Source organism: Sylvia atricapilla, chromosome 6 (assembly GCF_009819655.1).
Source record: "Sylvia atricapilla isolate bSylAtr1 chromosome 6, bSylAtr1.pri, whole genome shotgun sequence".
NCBI classification, from domain to species: Eukaryota; Metazoa; Chordata; class Aves; order Passeriformes; family Sylviidae; genus Sylvia; species Sylvia atricapilla.
In genome coordinates, this window is record NC_089145.1 from 15,639,814 (window position 1) to 15,660,561 (window position 20,748).

General features: G+C 45.9%; 1 protein-coding gene across 1 annotated transcript; it reads left to right on the plus strand.

The window, feature by feature from the left end:
- The first annotated feature begins 14,978 nt into the window (after window positions 1-14,978).
- Window positions 14,979-17,676, plus strand: INS (insulin). Its single transcript, XM_066322256.1, has 2 exons — window positions 14,979-15,175; window positions 17,437-17,676. Exons 1-2 carry the CDS (start codon window positions 14,989-14,991, stop codon window positions 17,571-17,573), a joined length of 324 nt encoding a protein of 107 aa, XP_066178353.1. The 5' UTR covers window positions 14,979-14,988; the 3' UTR covers window positions 17,574-17,676.
- The last annotated feature ends 3,072 nt before the right edge of the window (window positions 17,677-20,748 follow it).

Genomic DNA, 20,748 nt, shown 5'->3' on the forward strand with positions numbered 1-20,748 from the left:
CTTTTGCCCTTCTTATCTTCTTGCAGGCTGTCTCATAACTTAGCGGTTTGCTCAGAAGTTTGGCCCAAGGTTATGCAGCTGTGCAGTATCAGAGCTGGGCTTGGGATGTGTGGAGGCTGCTAAACAGCTGTGGGGGACAGCGAAGGGGAGAATTACACAGAGTTGTTTGCATGATCATTTATAACATTTCTGTGTCGACTTCTGCCACCCTTATCCACGATATATGATTTTTATAATTTCCTCTTTAAAGAACTGCAAGACTTGGCAGTGAAGTTATGGCTATTAACGTGGCTAAACATTGTTCTCCAGTGTTACTTCTACTGTGGCTCAGTCATAATAGTTTACAATCCATTACTCTTTATCCCATTTCAGACCTCCACATATATGTGCTTTACCCCCAGTTCTCTCAAATTTTAACTCCTTAGCTACTGACAGCACTTAGTCTCCTGCCTGCTTCAATCTCTCCTTTCTGTTTCTTTTCTTATTTGACCCTTCCTCCTAAATTCCTCCTAAATTGCTTAAAAGGCCATTACTGAAATCAGCAGTTCGACACCAGGGCTAGCTGCTTTTCCTCAAGCTGTTCCTTCTCTTCAGATTTTCCTGTAAACTGATAAAGCTACTGAGTTCATTCAGTTATTGTCATTTAGAGCACTTTTTCCAAAACTGCAGCTATGATTTCCCAATCTGGGTGGATCCAGATCATGAGCTGTAACTCTCAAGACTCCCTTAAGAGCTGTAACAATTTTTCATTTGGGTTCTTCAGATATTACTGTTAGATTAAGTAGCTGGATCAAGATATGCAAGACTAGAGCAGGTTAGGTCATAATGTAGCTATCTAGCCATGAAAATCTTACTGGTCACTTCAGTAAAAACAGTCTAAAACAAGCAAAAACAAAACCAAACACAAATAAACAAAATATAAAACAAACAGGCAAGCTGTAACAATTAAGTCTGTGTAGTTAATGCATGGGTTATGACCTTGTTAACAAGACCAGTGCCACTTTACTGCTCTGCAGGTTGCTGTTTCTGCTCTCCTTTGGTAGTGCCCAGCTCCTGGGTTGCTGCCTGTGAGAGCAGTAAGGATGCTCCAAACCCTGCAGCAATGCCAGGCTCCTGATCAGGAGCGGGCAGGGAATCTCTGTGGAGGCATTTTCTTTCTGGTCTGGCCTCCAGAACTGTAAAGATCATCTCTAGGTCTCCACAGCACTTCACAATCATTATCTGCCTTCATAAATACCAAAAATTACTGGAATTTGTAAAAAGACCGAACATGTTAATATGGAGTGAAAAGCAAATTTAGAAATCCTTGCAACTGCAGGAGATCTAAACTCCTCTGCCTTGCCTTGGAGTTTGCATTGCTGTTCCTTGACTCTGTCAGCTGCTGCTTTTTTGAGGAACTGTAGTAAAATCTGCTGTCCTGCAAAAATAAAAAATCAGCAAAGCCTGCAGAGTACCCTAGCACCGTGAGTATGCAAGCACACAAACAGATGTGCTGCAGCCGGGGGAAGGGGAGCACCAGGAGAGTTGCACTCCCCTGCTTTTGGGACACGAGGCTGAGCTGGGCAGGCTCTGAGTGCGGGGGCTCCGGCTGCACAGGCGCCAGAGGGCCCTCTTTGGGCCATTTTTGATGTCTCTGTTCTTGACAAATTCGTGACAGATTCCAGAATTTTTGGCCCCTTGGGGAGACATCTGAGAAACATGAACCCGTTTGTATTTATTGTTGCCCTCACCTATTTAATATCTTAGAGGATTTATCTTATTAGTAACTTAATAGGTCCCCTTTCACTTTGTCTCTAAGCCTTGTTCCTTTTTATCTGTTTTCAAATACATTACTTGGCTCCTTTTTTCAGAAGCCCTATATGAATTGGAGCCTTGCTCTCTCATTTTACACATTTTTCTCATGTTGCTTCTTCTACCAGAGCATTGCTTTCTTCTATATCTTGCCATAATATTTTATTCTCTTAGACACAGGGCCACTAAGAGACAGGCTATCCAAACAAAATATGGTAGAGTTGTAAGCCAAGCCTGCTTTAAAGCTTCTGAGAGCGAGGTTAAATTTTTAGCACATTATTTTGGAGATTGTCCTAAGATTGTCTTTAGATTCTTTTTAATGATCCAACCTCATTTCTTTCTACCATTCTGGGTGATTGCAGGTGGTAGGGTTTATACAGTCCTTGCTTAATCCCCAGGCTAGATATTAAGACTCGAATTCTTCACTTAAAACCTCCCCCTTTCCCAACCCTCCCCTCTGTTCATCTTATCCTGTCTCAGGTGCTGTTCCACACCTATGAACAATTTTCTGTAACAGTATTTTTACAGTTCCAGCAGTTGTATTCCTGTTAGATGGAAGAACCTCAGCCTGCCCAGGAAAGGTATTTATTTACTGATACTCTTCTTTAGTTTGTGACAGTTTCTTGAGGTGATCCCTTGGCAGTATTTGTCGCAGTCTTTAGTTTAGCCAATGCAGTAGAGTTGGCAGCTTTCTTTTACTAATACACTTTTGCATGCCTTATGCAATTTTTATTTATGTCCTATGTTTCTTACTTCATTTGAGACCAAATATAAACTCTTTGGACTCTTTTCAGAGTACCCTACATTTTTTATGTAGCTCATGATGTCAGTTACCTTAGACTGTCATCATGAGCTACATAAAGAAGCGTAGAATGCTCTTATCCAACTGGCCACACCTTTTTTAGCTGACGCCTGGTTGGGGCTGCAGTAAACGGAGTCTGAGTTAGTTTACCTACTTGCTCACTAAATTATTTCTCAGTATTGCTTGTAGCCTTCACATTACTTTAACTCCTTTACGTATGTTTTATTCCCACTGTCCCTCTGAGATTGTAAAGTAGAACTCCTGTTTTCTTCATAGGTGTCCCATCACATTCTTGCCATTGCTTTTCTCCCCATTAAGCAACCAGTATTTTGTTCTACTACCAGATAGAAGCTCTCTGTAGATCGATGTTGGTAGAAGCCTGTAAGTTCCTTGGCACAATCCTTTCTCTAGTTTGCCCATAATTTGTTCCCTCATTCCACTGATAGGGATGTCTTGGGTTATTTTTCCTCTTCGTTCAAATGTTGCACTCCCATGAGTGTGCAGTACTTTGGTTCATTCCTGGTTTCCATTCAAAGGATATCCACATTAATATCCATTTCTTCCCTTTGTGTGTAAAGGCAGAGTAGGAGCAGACTGGGGTACAACGGCGCTGTCAAGGGGAAATGCCTCAAACTCCATCACAGCCCAAACTGCCTCTGACCAGGTTTTCTCATGGCCAAGGAAATTTTGGTCCAGCCACGGGAAGGACTCATATGCTACTGGTATCCATGTTCTTCCACTATTTCTCTGTAACAGCACTGCTCCCACAGTATCAGCTCATGTTGAAATTCTTGTTATGAATAATTTTCCTTTAACTGGGAATTTGAGTGCAGAAGCTTTTCAAGCAGCTTCTTTCATGTCAGATAAGGCACTGTTTTGGTCTTCACTCCAGCTCCCTCCCTGATTCTTTTCCTGTCATTTCCATAACACTCTGCTGCTATTAGCAAAGATGGATACACTGCCATAAGATACTAGCACAGCTATAGATATGCTGCCATAAGAAATTAAATTCTCTCAGCACTCTTCAGAGTTGGGATTGATTAGTGGGAGTCTTTATTTCACAGAAAGCTTAACCTTTCTAGCATTTATCCATCTTCTTGTTTCACCAGTTTCAGAGTCCAGGCATTTAACTCAAGGTTGTTTTAATTGTGCCATATTCAATTTGACATTAAATCCCGTTTGGTCTATGAATTTTAAAACTCAGCTACATCTCTCTGGTACCTCTTCTTCTGTAGATGCTGTTCCCCAAATATCATCACATAAGGCAATCTCTTTTCTTTGTCCCTCACACACATCGTTCAAACCCTTTGCTCACACAAGCATGTGCAGCAGGGCAGGTGCTCGGCCCTGTGGGGTGCAAGTAAAGGTAAATTTTTTGTCTCTTAATGTGAAAGCAGCTCTGTCAATTGCTTCTTCCCCATTGCATTTTGCCATATGGAAACATAGTGTGAATCGTGGGGGTGCATTTGTGCCACTACCTCTCCTAATTCATCTGCTGTCCAAGGCACCTGGCTCAGCCTCAGGGCTGAGATTCCTGTGCTCCACTGGGAGTGGGTGGTATCCCCATGGTATCATGTCCTGCTGCTCATGTCCACAACATTTGAGCAGGTCCCTATAAATTTATTAAAGACTCTCCATCTTCCTCGAGCTTATGGACTAGTAGTGATTGTTCCAATTGGATTCTTCTCTTACCATCCTGCTGGGCAATTTGATTAAATGTCCCTGGTGGCAAGATTAAAGGTTTATCAAGAAGGTGCCCGACGTACAATGGCTAAAAGCTGGTGGAGCACAAACTCTAATCAATTTACCACTTAATCTCCATTTAATTCTAAATATAAGCGGTTTCTGTACTGTTGTGCTTCCTTTCAGTGGCTTCATATCTGCAGCTACCTGCCTTGGGGTCATTTTTTTTTTTCATTTTAACAGCTACAGCAGTTTGATCTGCCATACCCATCTACCCCGGGACAGCAGCTGGAGTCTTTGTGGGATAGGCTGTTATTCTCAACTTCACTTTCTTTTCCCATTTGCCCATATCATCCTTGAAATCATCTTCCTGTGATGGCTCCCGATCCAGTTCTCTACACCACTTTCTGGAGCTCCAGCAGTTATTTTTAATTTTTGCATCCCAATCTGCTTTTGCAAGTGTCTAATTTTAGCTTTGCATTTACTATGATCAGGTCCCTTTTGAGCTCTCCCTTGCTCCAGGGCGAATCACTGCACTATATATGTTAATCACCCTCCTTACTTCTGTAGTTTTTCCCTTCTCTTTTTTTAAATTCATCTGATTCTCTAATTATCATTGCACATCTTTATTGCCTTTTTGGGCCACTAGATGGTATTCCTTTTCTAAAGACAAGCTTATTTCAAGTCACTGGATAGAGCCTTTCAAAACACAATTTTCCCGTTGAAGCAGCTGATGTTCTGGTGTTGCCTTGGTATAGATTATTGCTGTTTCCCGTAACAGTCCCACTAATAGAAGCGGTGAATACTTGAGTCTCTTTTCATCCACTCTCATATCAGGAAACATTTGGTCTCTATCACCCATCGGCTTCCTGTGGGCTAGAGAGGCGCCCACAGCCCCTGCTGTAATCTCTGATATTGTTGGGATTTCCTGCAGCCCTCCAGGATTCCCGGTTTTAGGCTTTTTCCTGAGTTGTCTTGGATTTTTCCCATGCTTTCAATTTCATCTTAAGGTATCCCTCAAGTATTGTGTACAAGGCTGGCTAGGTTTGTAGAGTTGCCTTGAATGAGATCATAGAATCACAGAATGGTTTGGATTCCAGTCCCCTGCCACGGGCAGGGAACCTTCAGGTTACTCAGAGCTCCATACAGCTTGGCCTCGAGATCACTCGGAGATAAAGACTTTGAGGATCTACCCAGTCACACCTTTCACCATAAAGATGTTATGAATTCTCTTTTCCTAACTGTGGAGCAGATTTGTAGGATTAGATGGTTGCTTAGAGCTAAGCACGAGCTCATGTCTTTTGGGTGGGTCATGGGATCCTTCACACCATTCCCCCAGACCTCACCAAATGTGACTGCTAAGCCCTACAAGAAGTGACTGGGAAAAACCAAAGTGATAGGTCAGCCCAGGTGAAACCCTCCCCCAGATGGAGCATGGGCTGGTAAGGGAGGAAGAAAGGGGAAGAGCCTTCCTCAGAGCCAGGCCCCAGCACCCCTCTGGTGTGTGCCTGTCTCAGTGCCTCGCTGAGCGGTCTCACTGTTGTCACTGCTGCTGCTGCTGTGGGTGGATCTGTCTGTCTCTCTGTGTAAAGAAATATGAAACAGAATTATTTTTCTTTTTGGAATCGTGCTGCTGCTCACATGATATTAAGAATAAAAAAATATATTTCTGGTCTAGCATCCTGAGTTTGACTCTTGCATCCTTCTGCTGTCCAGATTCAGGTTGGCTGCCTTGCCTGTGGGCAGTATGCAAAATCCAGCCTGGGACACATCATGGTGGAAGACCTGCAACTTGTGTTCGTGCAAAATGTTTATTTGGAGGTGGAAAATGCTTTGCAGACAAGATGATCTAAGCCTTTCTTTGGCAGGATATTACCAATTGCACAATTATTCATGAAACAGTAGTTGGGAGGTCTCTTTTAAACAGTAAAACACCAGGGAACTTTGCTTCACTAAATAGATTTTATCCCAGCATTTCTCACTATTTCTGTGCCTGCTGCATCCAAGTGGATGGGGTACAGGACACCCAGGAATTGGGATGCACATCCAGAGACCAAAAGATAGCCCACATAAGTGTTTCCTACTACGGAGTTATCCTCATGTTAAAGGAAACTAATTCCAGTTACTGCTGCAAGCTTGGCTTTTACATGAAAGCCAGACCCTTTCTCTTGTTAAAATCCCTTCCAGAATCATGCACAGAGGTGGATTAATGTATTGCCGGCGCAGATCTGGGCCGTGCATCCAGGCACCCCAGCACACTCTGAGAGGGAGTTTCCTAATTTAGGACTTGTAAGGATACCCTGTATCTTCACAGTGCTCGTTAAAGTGTTACAGCTGTAATGAATTCATCTTCATTACATGCTTGGGAGGTAGAGGAGTACTCTTGTCCCTGTAAAAAGCTGACAGATAAAAGGAGGCAGAGAATCAGAGACTCAGACCAGGCACAGAGCCGGAAAAGTAATTACATGCCTAAACAGCTTTGGGAAGAAGCGTCTAAGTGGCAGATCTGGGGCTTGAACCTCTGTCAGCCCCCTCAGGACCAAATCTTTCTTCTTGTGCTGTGGTGGTGGGGATCAGAAGAACTCAATTATTTACAAATCCTATAGCCGAAGGTATGCGCACACACACGCACCTCCTCCCCGGAGAGGGGAATTGATTCGGATAAGGCTGCGGCTGACCTGAGCTGTCATTCGTGCCGCTAATCCAGCTCAAATCAGACTTGTTTTTTTCCCCAAGGAACAAGAATGGGTACTGCACTTTCCATTTACAGGAATTTGTTTTTTAGTTTTCCAACACTTGTTCATAATAATGTTTGGAAGAACGCTAGGTTTTCTAGGTGGAAAGATGATCTTTTGACATTTTTCTGGCACAGCTGAAAGCAGAAGATATCTGAAATACCTTGAAAACTGATCAGGAGGGGGGTTTGGGTGGTGATTTTTTTGTTTGTTTTGTTCTGGTTTTGTCGTTTTTAACTGAATAGAGATGTTTGCAAAGATTAGGTAAGGGATTGAAAAACCCCATGTCTGCACCCCAGATGTGCTACTGTACCCTTGCAGCACTCTCATTGTGCAGCTGGTGGGGTTGGCGGTGACAGGTCAATAAAACAAGCGTTTGGAGATTAGATGTTTTTCAGTCTAGCAAGTGCTGTGCTCCAAATGGATGAGGATTTCTTCTGCTGTGTCTTAACAAACTCACTTTGAACATCTTGTGTAAGGTGTGAATCCCTCAGGGGCAACTGTAGCACATCCACATATTTACTTCTGTAAACAGCAAACCTCCCAAAAACCATGCACACCACAACAGGGATGGATGGGACACACACAGACTCCTTGTGCATGCCCTGAACGCTCTACTCCAGAGCTGTAGAGGGTTTGGGTTTCAATCTAAATTTTGCCAAATCCAAAATACTCCCTCCAGCTCCAACTAGCCACTGTATATGTGTTTCTGTATATTATGTTCAGAGGTTTATCTTTAGTTGGTTGGGAAGAAGCAACTGCTTTTCAAACCTGTGATACAAAGATTTGAATTAAACCTGAACTACAGCAATGCAAAACTGAACAGACTAAGTGGTCAATTCCATTCTCTGATATATTCAAGGCCCATCCTCATTGATTTTTCTGGAGGAATAATGATAGAAAATCCTTTTTTTTTTTTTTTTTTTATTCCTGACATTAGTTCTACTTGGTGTCTTTGTGATTATTTTCTTTGGGCACAGCAGGGTGAGTTGATCTACAAAATATTTTCAGGGATGGTGGAGGATTAAATATCTTCAATGCAACAGTTGTTACTCAGGACTGTGAGAGAATAACAAGGTGGGGTAAGGGAGTTGTTCATTTTCCTTCCACTAAGGTCAGCCTTAAATAACTCTCCCACCTCCCTCGGAGGCTGAGACAAGATAATAAGACAAAAATGTCAGAGCAAAGCATGGGGGCCCCTCTATTTACAGCAAAGGCCAAATCGCTAACCAACAGATCGGAGCTTGCTCTCTAAACACCGATAAGCGGCAACTTTGAATTAACAGCCCCGGTTCCTCTGCTGCTGTAAATCAGCCTGACCCCGACTGCCCACAGCACCCCAGTGCCTCCCCCCAGCCAGGGGCTCTCCAGCAGGAGGAGGGGGCTGCAGCAGTGGGCTTAACCCTCCCGGCCCCGGAGATCCCTGTGCCTGGCTCCAAACAGCCCCCCTTCTTCCCCTCCCCAGCCCCCTATCACTAACAAGCCTTATCAGCAGGATTTACACCTCCTTGTCTAGGAACCCATAGGAAAGCCTATGGACTAGTTACCGACGTGCATCCAAATCCCTAAAGTAGCTTTAAGTGCTCAAAACAATCCACTTACCCAGCGATAATTAATGGTATCAGACCTGGGAGTTCCTGTTCCGTGGCAGGGGAGATCAGAACACTCTACAGAGGGGTCCAGCCCTGCTGCCAGTCCTCGGCACCTCCTGGCCCCAGCAGAGCATCCTGGGAGAGACAAATGACAATGCCAGGAAGATGGATGCCTGGGAGCAACCACAGCTCACAAGAGCAATGGTGAGTTTCTTTTTACTGCCAGATGCAGAGTTAGGAAAGGTGCTTTGAGACAGAGCTGTGCCAGTCAGCAAAACACCAACTGCCACATGGATGATGCTGCAGGGCTAAGGGGAAGGAGGAAAAAAATCACAGCCCTTGTGTCAGGTCCCAACCCAGCTGGAGGAACCTGAAGAGCTGAAGCTTGAGGTGTACCCCATAAGGATGAAGGAGAAAGCAGCACCTCCAGAAGTCATGGAGAAAAATGGGGGTTTAGGTCAATGCACAGTGATGAAAAACACAGAAGTATGTGACACAATGATTTCTTTTCAATCTATGAGACCACTTTACAGCTGGGACAGATCCAGTGTGAGCCAGTAAAAAACATTCCTTTGTTTTTTGGCATTTCCCTCCTTACCCACCAACTGCTTCAACTGCTTATAGCACCCAGTTTTAGCGTCCAGCATTTTCTGCTTCATCTGCCCATCCTTTCCAGCACCGTGACCAAGGACCAGGTCATCCTCTCCTCTATTTTACCAAAGACTTCTCCAGGTCCAAGGGATACCCTCGATGGCACCTGCTGTGGAAACCGTGGTGGTGGCACTATGAGACTTTAGTGCCTACAATTTTGGACACTGGAGAAAACTCCCTGAAAGACTCAGTGGCCTCTCTCTCTCATGGCTGCTTCCTGAGGGCTGGGTCAAGATCCTCTCTGTTCCCATGGACTCGACGACACAAAGGACAGACGTGGTATCAGTGCTGGAAATGGGTATTTTTAGATTGGTGCTGATCAGGCTACTTTTCCAGTGCTCCTCCACTCAGTGGAAGTTATTTGTTACTTTTGTTTCTCAGTACTTGTCCTCTGGCAGGGTGTCATCACCTCTTCTAATGTTTCTCCATCTCCACCAAGGATTACTTTTGGGCCATTAATAGCCACAGATTTAATCTTCTCCTCATTGATAAACAAACTAATTAGTTCTGCTGCGTTTGCTAATAGCTGTTTCTAGGAACTAATAACAGCTCTTAGGTGCTATTTTCCTTTTTACCTTCTCAGAAAACATGTGGCTGTTAATATTTTCATAGGGTTAAAAGAAGCATAGCTGTTTTTTCCGTCTCTATTTATAACCTTGCATATGCCCTTCCCAAAGTGGATGGGAAAGATTTTGGGAGATTTACGCTGGAGATCATTAAATTTGGTTGAGCTGACTTGGATAGCTGCACTTGTGCAGAGGTTTGAGCCTGCAGAGGCCAGGGGGGCTTGAGCAAGGTGCAGCCAAACTAATTTGCAAATTCTGTGGTCCCTGGTGAGCTGGGTTTGGCAAAGGGGGCCATTTCCCTGTGAAAGGTGTTATGTACTCAGGAGGGGTGGCCAGAGGGTTTGATCCTCAGGAGGCTGTTCTCAGAGCTGCAGCACGGCTGGGAACCTCCTTTGCTCCCTAAGGAAAGCTACTGGCTCTTTGGAATTGCTCCCTGGAGCATCTTCTTCCAGTGAGCTGCATCTCCAGGGGTGTGCCTGTACTCACAGCCCTCTCTCCTCTTCACAGCCAACCCAGAGCTGGTGGGAACCAATGGGTCAGACCTGGTTGGTTACACTGAGCTTTGGGATACCCCCTGCTGTTTTATAAACCCATCCTTCATGCTCTAAGCAGCAGGACAATGTTCCTGACCTGGAAGAGCCTGGAAAACTGTGAAGTCCAGAATCCAGCAGGAGCATCTTGCTTGAGTTTGGGGCAGTGGGGGCGGCTCACATGGCCTGCAGCCAGGATTAGTTTATGGAAGCAGCTATAAGAGATTACTTGTATCACAGTGAGCATCCCCCTGCTCTGTTTGCACAATGCCCCCTCTGAAGCAAGGGCATCTCTCATTGTGTGACTCCAGATAAGCCAAGGCCCCACCCTTTGCTACAGCAGCCCCTTCTCTCCCCAAGGCCACACACCTTTGCAGGCATCTTTGCACGTATTCTCAGGGTTAATCCCCCCTCCTCAGTGCCAGGTTCACCTCTCTGCCCTTCATCTCACGCCAGTGCCACTGTGCATGTCCTTGGCCATGTCAGTGGGAACAAAGCAGCTGGAAACCGCGTGGAAACAGAGAGCACCGAGGATGCTGGTCACCCCCAAAACCTGCTCTTGGAATGCAGACCCCTCAGGGTGATTTGGGCTGTGTTCCCACAGGCTGCTGACACAGCACAGATGAGCACTGGGGCTATTTGCTTCAAAAGCCACTGAATTTACCCCACAGGGAAGAGGAGTCATGGTCGCTGCTGTGTGGATCCCTGCTATTTCTCTAGGACAAGGCACACACAGGCATGGGAAGGACAGTGGCAGCAACCACGGAACATCAGAGCAGCAAGGGGGATGTGGGTGGCATTTCGGGGTCCCTGGGTGCTGAGAACTCACTTGCCTCCAGTCGTGACCTTTGCTGTCACTAAAACTTGCACAAACTTGTTAACTAGTTCCCCCGTAGTAGGCTTGTTATTTTTTCAGGACAGGGTTTGAAAAGGCAAGACATCTACAGTAGTAAAGATTTTATTGTGCTGGCAGGGGACTGTAAAACTCTATTACATGACACTGGGGATTACCTAAACCTTGTTCCCACTGATGCAACTGCTTAGGCTTTGGGGGGGATGTGAGGAAGGGAGATGGTTTTGACTCACGTCTGGAGGTGCTTTAGCTCCAAAGGCAGGAGCAGCCGACTCCCACCCAGCCACTCCCACCCTTCAGCCAAGTGAGCCCTATGTGGACCTGAGGATCTGGGGGATCACAGGAGGCATGCATAGCTGAAACAATGGATGGGTGCTTGGCTCATCACTGCCTAATGACATGAAAATCACAGGGAAGCCAGCCTGGAAGGAGTAAGCAGAGATTTTTTTTTTCTGTGGAATAAGCTTTTCCATCTAGAAATGGGCTCCCTTGTTGGCCCCCTCTCTCAGTTTGCTGCTGACATGGGAGTTTTCCCTCTAAGACAAAACTTTCCGCAGTTTGTATCCGTTTTATATCCATTTATATGACTGCTAGCATTTTTCATATTCCAGAGGACCATTTATGGTAAGAAAATACGTTTTCCAATAAATAATCAAAGTGATCATATTTTGGAAGGGGAAAAAAATCGTAGTAGGAAACTTTTGAGAAAAAAAATTGGCCTGTGCTGAACATTGAGCCAGCATGATATCTTTTTTCCTTCCAATAAATCTTCTGGCTTATTTCTGTACCCAAACTACAGTGAGCCAAGAGGAATTCCTGAACACTCGGGTACAGTCAGCCCTTCCCCTGCTGCGGCATGCTGCAGGAATGCCACGAGCTTTTTGAAGCTATCTCCAGGATTTGGTTCCGCCAAGAGTAAGAGAAGAAACAAGCTAAGAACATGGTACTTTCAAAGCAAAATGAAGCTGCTTTTTTGTGACATCAGTGGTGTAAGCTTCAGGGAAGGGGAGAGTCTGGCAGGGAAGCTACCTAGAAGTGAGACAAGAGTGAATGGAGGAGCCTCCTTACAAAATCCCTCTGTCAATAAAGCATGAGTTCAGGTGAGCTCAGGTAACATTCAGAAGTGCAAGCAGGCAAGCCCTAAATCTCAGCATGTGATTAACCTGGGGAGCACCCTGCTCAGGAGCCTTTCCAAGGTAATCACTTGAGCGAGGTCTCTTGAACCTCAAGCCCTGTGATGACTGCAGGCAAATGATTGCCAAGGGGCTCTGGTGGGCAATTCCGAGGGTCGTCCTCTTTGTGTGAGATTCCAGGTCCCTTCTCTGGAGGAAGCCTAAGTCACACAAGGCTTCTGCTGCTGGCTTGGGCAACCTACTTCGGTTGGGGTAAAATGCCAGGTTTCATCCTATGTAGCTGCTAATTCCCCACCTTTACCCAGTAGTAAGAAGGTCTCACTAAGTGAATTCTCTGAACTCCTATCTTGCTGAAACCTGAGCTCCTCTCCATGGGTATACCACTAGGTCATCCAAGTACATCCAATATCTTTTTTGAGGGGAAGAGAGGCAGAGATAGTGTTACACATTGTGCAGAAATGCTATTAGCTGTAGTTGAGCATCGCAACTTGGATTTATTAGCAGGAGGCTGAAAGACCTACATGGCAGGGGATGTAACTGATAACCTTGTCTTGCATCCGTTTGAGCAAATGAGTCCCATCCCTGTGTGCTCATCAGAGATTTAGAGCTTCTCAGGAGCCTTTTTGCAATCACAGTCATTTAGCAAACATATGATACTTCACACTCAAAGCCGTGACAGGGGCATATGGCACTTCCTACCTCCCAAAGCTTGATGGATGAAATCGCTTTGACTATTCAACGAATCAAAGGCCTGGTTCAAATCTTAAGGCCTTGCACTGATTTTGATGAACTTCCTTCTGATCTGTCCTGGGTATGGAAAATCAGGATTATTTTAAGTTAAACAAGCAAGACAGTTCTAACAGATGAAAATGTCTCCTACTCAGTGGTCCTGAGCACTTGCAGTCTCAAAAGTTGGAGCAATGGGAAGTTTGAAGATGATCTCATCACCAGCATTTAGAATGGGCCTTTTCAGGCAGAAAAAAAGGTAAAAGGAGAAAAGAAAAAGAAAGTATACTTTAAGCAGGAAAAAGGTAAAAGGAGGAAAGAAAAAGAAAGTATACTTTAAGCAGAAAAAAGTACAAGCTCTTTATTGGTGGCAGAAAAGTTGAGCACGAAGATACTAAAAAATTGGATGTTGTGAAAAAGAGCAAGGGCTAGATCTGTAGCCAAAATCAGACCATAAAAGCCAGTGGACCACTGCCAACCCACCATCCTTTTAAAAGCAAACTTACCAGCCGGAATGGAGATAATCAGATATCTCCTGTTTTTCACTGGGATTCACCAGAAATATTTCTTGGTGATGAAGGCATTGTTTTGGACAGAGCCCCAGAGAGAAGAGCTGAGATACTCAGCGGCCCCACCTGCAAATGGCAGAGCCTGAGCCTTTACCTTGCTTAATCCCAAACAGAAATTTCCAGGGACAGGTGAAGGAGTGAACCCGCCTTTCAGTGGGAGAAGGGGCAAAATCTTATTTTTTTTTCACAGACACAATTTCAAATGCTCAAACTCTGGCCCTGTGCTGAGCAAAAACGAGCACCCAAGGTCTCCTGCAAAATGCAGATGTTATTCCTCCCCCTGCCCAAGCTCTGGGCACGTGTCCCTCTCTGTGCACAGTGTGGCCAGTGAGCCCGAGCACAATAATGTGTTTTCCTTCTCCTAACACCTGACAGTAGCATGATTTCATCAACCACTTGGTCCCATTGCTGCATACTCTCCAAGGTGATATAAATCAAACAGATTAACATGTTTGCTTTCAATTTTACATTTTAGAAACAGCTGTTGAACCACCTCAATGCCAACAGTGTCTATTGCCAGCATTAGTGTCATTAGTAGTCATTGCAGCTGTAATAGCACCATTATGTCCTGCTAAAAGGGTCACTGATGGGTTAGAACAGAGCTTCGGAGAAGTGAAGAGAGCAGACTAAATGAGACGAAAAGTGCAAACAGTCCTTCTGTCTTAACTTGCATAAAGACCTGCGGCTGCTACACCGAGGCAAACGAATTTGCACAACACAAATTTTGGAGGAGGGGCTCTTGCGTTGCTTGGGCTAACATGGAGCATATAAAAACAGGAAAGAGGGAACGGGGACATTACTATCAACCATCTTCATCCCTCAGAGTGAACTTCTCTCCACCTCCTGCTGCCACCTCTTGGGTAAGTTGGATTGCCTGCCTTTCACCTTCTATCTGTTGTGCAGACCTGTCTTCTTAAGCTGATGAAGCAGGTAGTGAAAAGTGTGGCTCGTTGACCGAAGAAAAAGGGCTCCTCAGGTCTTTGAGGACATTGTGCTGGTTTTGGGCCATCATCACACATTACAGCCCGTTCTGAATGGGCAGAGACGGTTTTCCCTCTGAAGGGGTCTCAAGGGCATGTACACTATGGAGCTTGGTGGGATGGCTCTGTTGAGGCAAGACAGCAGGGAGCCTGAGACTGATGGGGCATGGAGATGGACTCATGGTTATAGTTAGCAGTCATTTAATGTCACTTTGTAAATCCTGGTGGCAGAAAGCTCTCCTTCCTTCTCAAACTAGAAGGCCTATCTCCTACTTTGGTCTCGTTTCCACGCCTGAGGAGCTGAAAGACGTAGGATGCTTGATTACCACCTATTTTTTACCTCCTAGACTTCCCCGTGTCTCCTCATCCTGCCCGCCATGGCTCTGTGGATCCAGTCGCTGCCCCTGCTGGCCCTCCTGGCCCTGTCCGGCCCCGGGAGCAGCCACGGGGCCGTCAACCAGCACCTCTGCGGCTCCCACCTGGTGGAGGCTCTCTACCTGGTGTGTGGGGAGCGGGGCTTCTTCTACCAGCCCAAGGCGCGGCGGGACCTAGAGCAGCCTCTGGGTGAGTGGGGCTGGCGGGGAAAGCCGTGCTCTGTGGTGAGAGATGCAGCAGCTGCCCCTCTCGGACGGTGGCACCGGGAATGTCCTTCACGGGGAATGCCAGGAATGCCTTCGGCATACCAGCAGCATCACATTGCCAGGGAAAAGCTCCGCAGGTTGAAAAGGCAGACGGGAGGGCAGGAAGGGAGAAAGGATTTATGAGGCAAAAGGAATTGTGCCTGAAAGCTCAAACTTGTATATTTCTTTGTGTGGCTGTTACACCAGCCTGGGAGTATTCATAGAAAATAAAGGTGGGAGGGACTCAAGAAGCCTCTCTCTGCCCCAAGACAGGATCAGCTGTCCCCATTGTGTTTCCCAGCCATGTTTGTCTGGCACATTCATAAAAACCTCTACAGAGAAAGCTTCTTCTGCCTTCTGGGGCTGCCCTTCCCAAGCTTAACTGACCTTCTTCTTGAGTGTTTCTTCCCAATATCTAACCTGAACCTCTATCCCCTGCTGTAAATTATTTCTTGTATTCTCAATTGTGGACATGGGAAAGAGTCCTTTCATCTTTATGATTGCTTTTCAAAATATTTGAGTCATGTTCCCACGTCTAGTTTTGACCTCTCCTCAGCTACACAACCCTACTGCCTTCCTAGGTCATATTTTCTGAATCTTTAAACATTTGTCCACATCTTTGCAGACTGGTGAGGCCTGGAGAAGCACACTGAACATTCCGTCTTCCAAGCTTCTAATCAAGACGGTGAATAGATGAAGGAGAGACCCCTTCCCAAATTGCATCCATTTCAATCCTCTCGTTTCAAGATTGACCTTTTCTTACCATCCCCTGGCTACAGTACATCTCTCCCACCATTTCTCTTCCCATTACCTACTGTTTTTATCCGTATCTAATTCCCTCTCCTGTGTATGTAACCATCCTGTGAAACAGTCTTAGGGGTATTTGTAAGGTGAAACAAGATAATGCCCTAGCAGAGGGGTTGCCATGATTTGTTTGGGATGTCATTGGCTCCATTATCTGATTATTCGTTTCTGGAGACCACCACAAATGGGTTGGAGGTTTCATTAGCCAAATTACCTAAATACTGTACAGAGAATTTTAATCGTGCCAGCCAGAATCCAAGTATTTGAGGATTTTCTACTTCTTTCTATCCTTCTTTTGAGGCTTCTTTCTTTTCAGGAGTTTTGCCTGAGACACCACCTCTTTGTCACACAATCTGGTTATGTTTACAGTCTGCTCACAGCTGGCTTGAAGGATGAAGACAAGTAAATCACAAAACATTGACTAGCTATTTCCTCTTCTACTTTAAATTGGACAAAATTTTTCCCAAATTTCCCTTCTAGCACACTAGAATAATGATTTTGTGTTACTCTTGTGCCTTGTTCATTGCCTCCCGCTTTGGGAGCTTGGGGATTTTGCATCTCGTACTGTACTTGTATTGCCCTAGAAACCACATCTCATTCTCACTTTCCAGACATTTTCTCTTTGTTGTTAAGGGCTGTTTTCTTCCTGCAGGAAAAACTCACTGATTTATTTACCATTTTCCATATTTTTATTGGGCAACTAAAACCTGAACTGATCTGTGCACAAGTTTTCAAGTTCTCACCCACAAATAAGATATTCTGTTGAGTGTTATCTGTGTCCAAATACCCTAATTTATCATTGCTTCTAAAAACTTGCCCCCAGCTGTGAACACAGACACACACAAATGCTTTTGCTGTCAGCTTGGGGCTATATCCAGGCAGCCAACTGAATCAGGCTGTTCAGGAACAGCTGGAAAATGCACCCAGCCTCAGAACTGGACTGTCCCGCAATCCCATGAATATACCAGTTGTCTGCCCAGGCTCCCAGAAGACTGGGTAACTGCCTAAAGGGCTCTGCAGTCCCAAACTCTTCTCTACAGAGCAGACAATCCCATTTTATCATCTCAATTACTAGTTGCTCACCCCAGGGAGGGTGCAGGATTTCTCTTCTCCACGCAGCCTCCCCAGTAGAGCCCCTGTATCCCTTTATCCCTCACACTGCCAACAGCCACTCAGCTTTGCATCTTCTGAACACCACAGGATTTTTCTGGGAGAGGAAACAGGGAGCCTGAAGGTGCTAAAAGCAGCATCAACCTGGGGAAACTTGTGCGACTTCCTTCCCATTTTCCAACCAACGCTGGATCAAAAATCTGGTGCCTGATAAGGGGGTGTCTGCAGGGCTCAAGAGCTGGGGCTGATGCTGTGTGATGTCCCACAACTTCTCTGCTTCTTCCCTGGCAGTGAGCGGTCCCTTGCATGGTGAGTTGGGAGAGCTGCCCTTCCAGCAGGAGGAGTTTGAGAAAGTGAAGAGAGGGATTGTTGAGCAATGCTGCCACAACACCTGCTCCCTCTACCAGCTGGAAAACTACTGCAATTAGCAGCAGGGCTGGCGCTGGGGAGCTCATGGGCTGTGGGCAGAAACATGCACTTATGCTACTGCACCTTCAAAGCAATTGAATAAATGTTGTGGATCTATTGGAAGGACTGCGCTGGTTCATCTTTTTGTGTCCACATCTTTTCGTCTGCTTTAGAGTGTCGGTGTCCATGCTTGGGTAAGGCAGTTTTCAGCCATCACTTCAGATTATCCTTCTGCCACACGAATGAACTCCATGGGAGTGAGGGAGGGGATAGGTATTACACAGCTTTGGATCAGGGATATGGAGGGATATCTCCTGCACCCCCAGCACTTGGAGAAGGAGAAGGCAGAGAGGTTTGAACAAGACTTCTCTTGCTAAGGAAACATTACATCTGTAACAATGTCCTGCTGATCAACTTCCTGCAGTTCACAGCCCAAATATAGCCAGGCAGCTGGAGACCGAACTTCCTCAGCTACATAATGGAAACAGTAAAGATTAAGCAGAGAATTATGTCACCTATTCATTGTACTCAGAAAAACCATGGATGACCACCATGGCCAATTCAGAAAGTGTGTCTAGTTCCTATTTCTGCTTGTGGGAGGCCCAGGGAGAGTCCCTGCTGTGGGATGTGCTTGTTGTTCACAAGGATATGACAAGCCACGTATTGAAAGTGGGTTTAATCCAGTAAGAGGTCTGAATCTCCTGGCCATGTGCTGGGCAGTATCCTTGCTCCTGGTGCTGCAAACCTCTTTCAAGTATCCAGTCCCAAAACTGCCCCTTTCTGTGAGGAAAATCTGCCCAGCAGTGCCAGCAGGCCAGAGTGTCCAGAGTGTAGGGAAGGGCTGTGTTCCCTCTGCCGAGGGACTCCTGTGGCAGGCTACTGAAAGCCATGCAGAGGGACTCTGTGGGATGGGCTCAGCCTGGCAGAGGTGACAGCAGCAGCCATGGCTGCATTTTGCTGGTGACAGATTTTGAAAGTTGGTCCGAGAGGAGCCTGTGGTTTTAGCAGCCTCATTTCCCAAACCAGTTCCGACTGCCTCCAGTGGAGCTGCACAGATGGAAGCTGCCATCTCATGCCTGCCAGGATGCATTTCTCCCCATCCTATCACAAGCACAAAACTGGCCAAACCACGACAAACTGAAAGGCTGGAAGAGCAGCTGGAGGAGCTGCTGAAAAGAAGATACAGACATAAAAAATGAAATCTAAAAGCACTCATGATTCCCTGTGGTGACCTTCCATACAAATTCCCTTGATGCAGCCAAAAGTCCAAGAGAGGGGCCTCCTCCTGCAGGTGCCACGACAGTGTTGCAGTGCTACTCAGCCAGTCCTGCTCCCCCTGACCACCTTTTCATGCCTCTCCAGCACCCTTTCTGCTGGCCCCCACTGAATATTCCCAGCAGTAGATTTTTCAGCTGTGACAAGCAGCTTCAGGCCAAAATCATGTGGTTACAAAAGCACAGCAAGATGTATTCTGTTCCTGAGCTACTTGGCTCCCACCAAACCTCACACTGTATTGCCCCTGTGGTTTCTAGAGGGGACTCCCTCAAAGCAATTCTCCTACCTGTCCTGGAGAACCATGAGACCAGGAAAAGTGTTACTGAAAAAAAAAAAAAAAAAAAAAAAAAAAAAAAAAAAAAAAAAGAAAGTAAAGAAAAAAGCTGAGCTATTGCTCATTGCAGGGCCACCAACATATTCAGGCATGCAGCCAAGCATCAGCAATCCCATACATCCAGGAGATACACCCAAGGCAGATGTTCAGGTCTGCTCGAATGTTCTTGAGGGAAAGGACATCCAGCCATAGTGGTTCCTCCATCTGGCACAGCCCTGTTTATCTGCTGGCACTCCTGCCCTGGCAGCAATGCTCTGCTCGGGTGAGGACAGCTCTTCAGAGATGCCCAGCTCATTTCCTGCCCTCTGCCATTGTTTGGTCTGATCCTTTGTTTGTTTGCTTTTTCTGAATGCTCTCAATTAAGACTTGTTGGGAAATTGCAAATGCCACTTTTTCTGCTGGAAAATGTTGATTCATCAAGATCAGCACACCCCGCAGGACTGGACTGGTTTTAGCAAGACAGGATTTGAAAGAATGAAGGGACGTAGAAGGTTCAGGTGCCTGTTCTTCTTCCTCTGCATCCAATTGCCCAAGACAACAAGACAACCACCAGGCTCTCGGCTACACAAGGGTGGATGCTTTTGCTTCTACTGAAAGATTCCAGAAGGTGACCACTCAGGTCAGGGAGGGACGGATGTCCCCATGTCCACTTTGGGGACCCAAGCTATCTGAGCTCTCTGCAGAGCACATACAGGTGATGTTGCTTCCTTCCTCCCCAAAGCAAGAGCTGTCCTGGAGACGAGTGGCCTACGGTGTGCTACACTGCTCTCCAGGAGGTGGAGGAGAAAAAATAATGCATAGATTTTAAAACTGTAGAAAGCCTAAAAGAAAAAAAAACTCTATACTTTTGCTTTCCCAAACTGAAAATAACATAAAGGGCCAGTTCTTTGGTTTTTAAAAGTTGCAGTAAGGTGAAGGCCAGAGGAGAACAAAGGTACTTTCTGCCCTTTTTCTGGAACTCCAGGGAAAAAAGCCTAAAGGCAACCCTATGCATTTTCCACAATGGAGCACAGGCTCCCTGGCTTGCAAACGTGATGCTGCTGGCTTGCTGATCCTGTGCTGTGGCAGGGCAGGCACCTTTAGCCCCCTACCCCACACAAACCCAACAGTGAGTGTCATTTAGGTCCTTCCCAACATCTTTAATGGTGGTCTAGGATGGAATTTCTTTATAACTTCTCCCTCAAATCCTTGTGCCCTTGCCCAGGCCATTCCCTGTTCTCAGATGTGCTTGGGAGATGCCAGGTCTTATGAATCCCTGCAGGAGAAATGATTCAAGGACAGGGAATGCCGCATCCACTGACCTCCCTCCCTTCTTCTCCTCTTGCCAGGCTTTGCATTGTGATCTTTGGGAAGTAAATGCATCCAGTCCCCTTTATTCTGACTCAGCAGTTGCTCTGAAGTGATTTTTGCGGTAGCGGTGGGGCATCATGCCTGACTAAAATATCTTGGCTCTGCTACTCTTACAACAAACTTCCAAAGGTCTCATGCTCGTGGTGGAGGGCAATTTGAAGAGAATGCAAATAAAGGCTTCGGTTCATTCATGCTGCTTGAATAGAGAATAGAAAGCTGAGCCGCAGAGGGGATTG